An 8577-nucleotide genomic window follows, 5' to 3' on the forward strand; every position below is an offset into this window, starting at 1 on the left:
CGAATCAGAGAGCTGAGTGAGGATGACAAGCTGCAGGTTCTCATGAACGTCACATGTGGGCGTGTCCGTGGCGCCGCAGCAGCAGGAGTATTTGTGGTGAATCTAACCGCTACGTAAGAAGCGTGACACGTAACGTCAACGTTTGACTTTATAAATAAAGTTTGTAGTTTTCAGCCTCCACGGACACGTGTGCTTTTATAGTTACACTCTGATTAATAACTTCATATATTCTGTGATATACAAGGTGTGCTCCCTCCCACGCCGTCACACGCTTACCTCTCTGCACGCCAGTCTGTGATTGGTCAGGATGAAGATCCTCACAGACCTGTGCTCCTCCTGTCAGCACAAACAGGAGAGCTGCAGCGTCTGCACGCCGCGTTACTGCAGCTCGCTGGGAGGGCGGAGCCGAGTGAAGGCAGAGGGCGCTTAGATGACTCCGTGCGCGGCGTGCAGAGAAGAAGAAACGGGAGGAGCCTCGGTGTGATTCCTCGTCTCCCCCGCTCCCCCCCCTCCCTCCCCTCCCTCGTCCTCCCCCGTCGCCAGCTCCTTCATCCTCAGGTTGATGGAGCCGTAAGTCCTCTTGGGTCGCACGAACGCCGCCCTGCGTCGATACATCTCTCCCCTGCAGATGGACGCCATGAGCAGCACGGACAGGAACATCCCGCCCAGCGTCAGCAGGCCCAGCCCGGCGATGATGCACTTGTCCAGGTGCGAGCCCAGCTGGGCGTAGTACATCTCCAGCTTCTCCATCTGACGCGCAGACACCGAGTTGGGGTCCACTTTGGCCTCTCGGGGGATGGTGTACGCGATGACCACGAGGACGATCCCGCTCACCAGGAACACCAGAGCGAAGATGAAGCCGTAATCTGCCGAGTGATCGTCGGCGGGGTTGAACTCCGTGAAGTCCTGACCGTCCTCCTGACCGCCGCCGCCGCCATCCTCCTCATCGTAAGACCGTGGAGAGAGCGCCGGACGCTGCACCACCTGAGACAAGAACAGTCAGTGTTAACGAGGCTCACCTAAGACTCCACCCTCATGTCCATATATGGTCACTTCAAAAGAAACAGGACGGTGAGGCTTCAAATCAATCGAGGACGGGGGACGCCGACTTCTTACGAAGACTCTGGGATCATAAAAAAGAAAAGCGCTGACCTTTGACCCCTGGCTCGCTCGGTTACCTTGCTGTTAGCTGAAGCAGAGGGCGCACATCCTGCAGACACCGTCGCCCCCTGCTGGTAGTCGTACTCTTCGTCCTGCTGGTAGGAGGCGTTCTCGAACCCTCGGACAGAGCATCCCGCTGCGCTCGATGTCCAGGAGGACGGGGGCGGAGTCGGAGACACACCGCCGCCCCGCAGCTCTCTGAGCTCTACGGCGTTGAAAGACGACTCCATGGACGCCGGCTCGCCGCGCTCATGTCTTCACCATCACGCCTGTCTGCATCACCAGCACTGAACACAGAACAAAGTGTGTGAGGTCATCCTTCCACCTGCTGATTGGACAGCAGGACTGTCTGAGGCTTCTCACTGATTGGACAGTTTTATGTCACAAACACACAGGCGACCTTTACTGTTTATAGGACAGCTGAAGAGGAGCGAGACGAGAGGCCACGCCCACTGTGACAGGGACTCGAGCCTCTGTACACAAACCGACCATCGGTTATTGGAACCCTCCATGAGACAGCTGACTTCACCTCAGAGGGTCAGGGGTCGAGTCCCGCCCACCTCAGCGTTTATTATTCTCACACACACACACACACACACACACACACGGTGCAGAACAACAAGTCAGAGGAGTGTCTGTATCTCCTCTCCAATCATTAAATACCTGCAGCCAATCCAGCGCTGCCTGAAACCTCCTCTGTGTGTGTGTGTGTGTGTGTGTGTGTGTGTGTGTGTGTGTGTGTGTGTGTGTGTGTGTGTGTGTGCAGTTCATCTTCACGATGTCCTCATGATCCAGAAATGTTTGAGTAAGTCCTGAATCAACCCGGAAACATCCCAGGCAGTTTCCTCCGGGCGCTGAGGCTGCACACTCACAGTGTTTATCCGATCATGACGCCTGATGGCCGGCAGAGAGTCTGAGAGACAGCGGGCCATCAGTACCGTGACCTTGTGATGCGCAAAACTGCCCAAACACGGAGCACACAGCTGCCCCGCGCGCGCGCGCGCGTGCATGCGCGCGTGCGTGTGTGTAAGCGCGATAATATCAGCCAGTCTGATAAGCAGCACACCGTCTGACATGGACCCGGACCAGACGGCTGATAACCCGGACTCAGAGCGGGGGGATAACCCGGGTCAAACCGGATGATTTGTGGGTATGTTAGGCTGAATACGCGCCTCTGTCTCCAGCGGGAGACACCGGGGTGGATGGAGTATCCAGGCAGGCAGCATCCACCCCTCAACCAGCAGAAAACACGAGTGAACACGGCCCCGATCCACGTCGACCATCTGCGGACTGATCGATGAGAGGACGCGGGGAGCGACCGGAGGGACGCCCGGGTCTTACCTGGAGAGGGAGCAGCGTGGCCGGGCAGGAGTCAGGACGACATCCGGAGAGATGGAGGCTGCTGGGGGAGGATGAGGATGAGAGAGAGCGAGAGAGAGAGAGAATGAAACTGAGCATGCGCAGAGAGCATGGTTTCTCTGCTGGTGTCAGTGTAGAGCGGGTGGTGATGGAGCTGATGGAGAGAGGAAGTAAATAAATAAATAAATAAAAGATCTGTAAGAAAACCAGCCATCATAATAATCAGATGATTTTTGAATATTCCAGAAAGTAAAAGGACTGTTAGCGGATTCATTTTAGGTTCTTTTTGATGCTTTTATTTTGTTATTTTATTTTTATCTCCAGCTTTTGTATAAGATGTGTGCTTTTATTTTGAAAGCATGCAGAGAGGACTTCTGCTAAATAGTGAAGTTACAGGAGTGAACGACCAAGAGGTCAGAATGACTCGATTTTGGGACGTGGATTAAATCTTAAAGGAGCAGTCTGTAGCTCCGCCCCCTGGTGTTTAAAACGAGTACTGCAGTCTAAACTCTAATCATCAGCTTCATCATGTCACTCTCTATACAGCTCACTGATTCGTCCTTTAAATCATTAAATCAATGTATGAATTCAAATCATTCTGTTATCCTGCAGCGTTTGTCCTCTTCGTCCTCTGCAGGAAGCTGCTGCTGGGACCAGAGGACGACGGCGTGTCGTCGGGCAGGTTTTCTCTGCTGCTTGTATCAGAGTTCAGGAAACCTGGTCCGCCTGTGATCCTCTACCCGGGAACATGTGGACTCTTCAGGCGTCACGGCGGCAGGGATCGTTCTCTTCAGATGCGTTCACCTTGTGCAGCCGCGGGGTCACGGGAAACGTCTCCCTCCTCACACAGGCGCCCTCAATACTGAGCCGGGATCCTTTTAGAGCTTTGTGTTCCAGGAGGGAGAGAGGATCATGTGTTCAGGAGGGAGAGAGGATCATGTGTTCAGGAGGGAGAGAGGATCATGTGTTCAGGAGGGAGAGAGGATCATGTGTTCAGGAGGGAGAGAGGATCATGTGTTCAGGAGGGAGAGAGGATCATGTGTTCAGGAGGGAGAGAGGATCATGTGTTCAGGAGGGAGAGAGGATCATGTGTTCAGGAGGAGGTTTCTTTTATTCCTCAGCAGCTCTCAGACTCTTTTCATCAGAAAATTAAAGATCAACTAAAAAAGAGACAAACCGACTGCAGGCAGATTTTTAAATATAAAGACAAAGAGTCTAAAATCATGTTTTCTTAAATCCTCTCCTCCATGTCCCTCTAACATGTCCCTCTAACATATGTCTCTAACATGTGTCTCTAACATGTGTCTCTAACATGTCCCTCTAACATGTGTCTCTAACATGTCCCTCTAACATGTGTCTCTAACATGTCCCTCTAACATGTGTCTCTAACATGTCCCTCTAACATGTGTCTCTAACATGTCCCTCTAACATGTGTCTCTAACATGTGTCTCTAACATGTCCCTCTAACATGTGTCTCTAACATGTGTCTCTAACATGTCCCTCTAACATGTGTCTCTAACATGTCCCTCTAACATGTCCCTCTAACATGTGTCTCTAACATGTCCCTCTAACATGTGTCTCTAACATGTCCCTCTAACATGTGTCTCTAACATGTGTCTCTAACATGTCCCTCTAACATGTGTCTCCTCCATGTCCCTCTAACATGTGTCTCCTCCATGTCCCTCTAACATGTCCCTCTAACATGTCCCTCTAACATGTGTCTCTAACATGTCCCTCTAACATGTGTCTCTAACATGTGTCTCTAGTCTGTCTACAAACCCCCCAATGATGAGACAAGTCCATCCTCTCCGTCTTCTGCCTGCTCAAACAGGCCGTTTGGAGCTGTTCCCTTCATGACATCACAAAGGGCAGTAGCCCCTCCCCTTCATGACATCACAAAGGGCAGTAGCCCCTCCCCCAGGTGGGTGACACTCCCACAGCTAGGTGTTTGTTCTGCCCTCTGAGTCTGCCTTCTCACCGTAAACAATAGGACATGGAGCCAGAAAGCAGCGAGTACACCCGAGCCCTTCCAGAGAGGGGGCGTGGTCAGACACAGCTCATTTACATATTTAAAGCTACAGACACAGAAACAGCCTGTTCTGAGCAGAGAGGGGGCGTGGTCTGTGAGAAACCAAACGCGCTATGATGCTTTAGTGTAACATCCTGCAGTACCTGGAGTGTAAGTAAGTAAGTAAGTAAAATTTATTTATATAGCACTTTTCACAGGCAGGGGCCACAAAGTGCTTCACAAACAGGTTCTCTCTTTGTCCACTAGAGGCTAGCTGCAGCAGCACAGGAAGTCACATACACACCCATTCAAAAAGCCGACATGAACATGTTTACAGCCTGCTTCATTTTTAATGAGAAAATCATGTTCATATTGTCTTTACACGTGTTTGTTAATGTCTGATTAGTTTGTAAGTCTGAAGGGAGCGTGTGAAAGCAGGTTTTAATCTTCTTTATATTTATTTACACCATAATGTCATTAAAGGTAGAGTCAGCAGGTTCCTCCTTCAAAATAAAACTCAGTCTCCTCCTAAAGTGAAGCTGCTCTTTGTCCTTTCAAAATAAAACTCAGTCTCCTCCTAAAGTGAAGCTGCTCTTTGTCCCTTCAAAATAAAACTCAGTCTCCTCCTAAAGTGAAGCTGCTCTTTGTCCCTTCAAAATAAAACTCAGTCTCCTCCTAAAGTGAAGCTGCTCTTTGTCCCTTCAAAATAAAACTCAGTCTTCTCCTAAAGTGAAGCTGCTCTTTGTCCCTTCAAAATAAAACTCAGTCTCCTCCTAAAGTGAAGCTGCTCTTTGTCCCTTCAAAATAAAACTCAGTCTTCTCCTAAAGTGAAGCTGCTCTTTGTCCTTTCAAAATAAAACTCAGTCTCCTCCTAAAGTGAAGCTGCTCTTTGTCCCTTCAAAATAAAACTCAGTCTCCTCCTAAAGTGAAGCTGCTCTTTGTCCCTTCAAAATAAAACTCAGTCTTCTCCTAAAGTGAAGCTTTGTCCCTTCTGGGCCTCCGTACATGTCTGACTGTGTCTGCAGAGACTCTGTCCTCTGACTGGATTTGACTCTTCTGATTTGTTCTGGTCGACTCGGGACGTTTGTGGGCGGAGCTGGTGTGTTTCCTCCAGCCAATGAGAGAGCCAGCAGGTGAGTTTAGGATACAGCTCAGTGATTGGAGGAGATTCAAAGCGGTGAATATGACGGACGTGGACGTAGCAGCAAAGAAGAGAAACTCTAATCAGAGTGAGGAGAAACACCGAGAGGAGAAAGCTGCTTCTAAAAGCAGGCTGAACCTTGTGTTGGACCTGGAGCTGCTCTACTTCCTGTTGGACAGGAAGCTGACAAACACCGGCGGTTAGCTTGTGTAGCATGAGTAAACATACACACTACATCCTGCAGGGGGCGGAGCTTCTGGAGGTGATGACCACAGGAGGAGGGGCCACGTTTGGATGTTCACAAACATTTCTACTGACTCCTTGTTTAGAGTGATGTTATTAATATTGCATTCTAAGCGGGCCGGGGGTTTGGGTCTGGGTTTGGGTCTTCAGTCTTTAGTCTGCAGGCTCAGTCAGACCTGGACTTCATCGTCCTTCTGCTGCTTTAACTCTGCATCTGAAAAAACACCACAAACAGGTTGAGTTCTCTCCGGCTTCCTCCCACAGTCCAAACACACCTGACCATCTGTCTCTACATGTCAGCTCTGTGATTGGCTGGTTGTCTGTCTCTGTATGTCAGCTCTGTGATTGGCTGGTTGTCTGTCTCTACATGTCAGCTCTGTGATTGGCTGGTTGTCTGTCTCTACATGTCAGCTCTGTGATTGGCTGGTTGTCTGTCTCTGTATGTCAGCTCTGTGATTGGCTGGTTGTCTGTCTCCACATGTCAGCTCTGTGATTGGCTGGTTGTCTGTCTCCACATGTCTGCTCTGTGATTGGCTGGTTGTCTGTCTCTACATGTCAGCTCTGTGATTGGCTGGTTGTCTGTCTCCACATGTCTGCTCTGTGATTGGCTGGTTGTCTGTCTCTACATGTCAGCTCTGTGATTGGCTGGTTGTCTGTCTCCACATGTCTTTCTCTGTGATTGGCTGGTTGTCTGTCTCTATATGTCAGCTCTGTGATTGGCTGGTTGTCTGTCTCTGTATGTCAGCTCTGTGATTGGCTGGTTGTCTGTCTCTGTATGTCAGCTCTGTGATTGGCTGGTTGTCTGTCTCTGTATGTCAGCTCTGTGATTGGCTGGTTGTCTGTCTCTATATGTCAGCTCTGTGATTGGCTGGTTGTCTGTCTCTGTATGTCAGCTCTGTGATTGGCTGGTTGTCTGTCTCTACATGTCAGCTCTGTGATTGGCTGGTTGTCTGTCTCTGTATGTCAGCTCTGTGATTGGCTGGTTGTCTGTCTCTGTATGTCAGCTCTGTGTAGATAATGGATGGAATATAATCTTTAATGAAAATGTTTAAAAAGTATTAGTGTTGATAATTCCAACAATTTATTCTTAGCTCTGTAGCTCCGCCTCCGACGGCTCACCTGTAGGGTGGCGGGCTGAGCTGAGGGGGCAGGTGGTGCATAGGAAGTGGGCGGAGCTTGTGCAGCCCTTGATGCAGTTCCAGGATTGACAAAGACAGTTGGCAGCTTAAAGACAGAAAGAGAACATCACATCAACATATGGACAGAGCGCCCCCTGCTGTCAAGCTGCAGTATAACTCATAAGCCCCGCCTCCTCCATGTTAACAGATGGGACATGGTCTCTGTCTCTTATTACGCTGACTTAGATCATAGTGTTTGTTTATACGAGACGTTTACTTTAAAATGTTTATTTGATGATGTCATAAGGAGCATGATTGACCAATGAGGCACCTGCGTTGTTACGTGCACCTGAGGAGAGGAGGAGGCGACCTTTGACCTTTAAGTGTTTAGAGGGAGGGGCTTTCTGTTTGAACTCACCTGGTCACAGGTACAGTCAAACGTCGCTAAGGAGGCGAACACGACGACCGTTAGTGAAGCTGCAAACATCAATAACTGGAAACAAACCAGGGACGCGAACATACCCTTAACCAGAACCTGCAACACACACACACACACACACACACACACACACACACACACACACACACACACACACACACACACACACACACACACACACACACACACACACACACACACACACACACACACACACACACACACACACACACACACACACACAGGCAAACAAACACACACACACACACAGGCAAACAGACACACACACACAGGCAAACAGACACACACACACACACACACAGGCAAACAGACACACACGCACACACACACACACACAGGCAAACAAACACACACACACACACACACACAGGCAAACAAACACACACACACACACAGGCAAACAAACACACACACACACAGGCAAACAAACACACACACACACACACACACAGGCAAACAGACACACACACACACACAGGCAAACAAACACACACACACACACACACAGGCAAACAGACACACACACACACACACACACACACACAGGCAAACAGACACACACACACACACACACAGGCAAACAGACACACACACACACACACACACACACAGGCAAACAGACACACACACACACACACACACACAGGCAAACAGACACACACACACACACACACACACACACAGGCAAACAGACACACACACACACACACACACACACACACACACACACACACACACACACGTTAATGATTGAAGGTCTATAAGTGTTTTAAACTTTGTTTTGAAGTCATAAAGGGTTTTGAACCTCGGCCACTCGAGAAGCGTCGACAGCGAGAAGAACAGCTGAGATAAACGATGTGATCGCTGCACAGATGTTCAAGGACAGAGCAGTCTTTACCTGAGGACAGAGGAGACAGAGGACACGTCAAGACAGAGGACATGTCAAGACAGAGGACACGTCAAGACAGAGGACACGTCAAGACAGAGGACACGCCAAGACAGAGGACACGCCAGGACAGAGGACACGTCAAGACAGAGGACACGTCAAGACAGAGGACAAGACAGAGGACACGCCAAGACAGAGGAC

At 49.7% G+C, this 8577-nt stretch overlaps 2 protein-coding genes across 2 annotated transcripts in view; both read right to left on the bottom strand.

Annotated features, from left to right (window-relative positions):
* Nucleotides 1-426: 426 nt before the first annotated feature.
* On the bottom strand, nt 427-2696 carry tmem74b (transmembrane protein 74B; the record flags this gene model as incomplete). Its single annotated transcript, XM_079342481.1, has 3 exons — nt 2503-2696; nt 1179-1448; nt 427-984 (listed from the first exon to the last, which is right to left on the bottom strand). Exons 2-3 carry the CDS (start codon nt 1389-1391, stop codon nt 427-429), a joined length of 771 nt encoding a protein of 256 aa, XP_079198607.1. The 5' UTR covers nt 1392-1448; nt 2503-2696.
* A 2162-nt stretch (nt 2697-4858) lies between these two features.
* LOC306822591 (membrane-spanning 4-domains subfamily A member 12-like) overlaps nt 4859-8577 on the bottom strand; it is a 4576-nt gene continuing 857 nt past the window's right edge. The window contains exons 4-7 of the mRNA XM_079341717.1: nt 8296-8388; nt 7449-7565; nt 7032-7136; nt 4859-6126 (exon numbers count right to left, since the gene is read on the bottom strand). Of these exons, the coding sequence (XP_079197843.1) occupies nt 6115-6126; nt 7032-7136; nt 7449-7565; nt 8296-8388 (327 nt within the window). The 3' untranslated portion in view covers nt 4859-6114. The remainder of the gene's footprint in view (nt 6127-7031; nt 7137-7448; nt 7566-8295; nt 8389-8577) is intronic.

This window comes from Symphodus melops (genome assembly GCF_947650265.1).
Source record: "Symphodus melops genome assembly, chromosome: 4".
Lineage (NCBI taxonomy): Eukaryota > Metazoa > Chordata > Actinopteri > Labriformes > Labridae > Symphodus > Symphodus melops.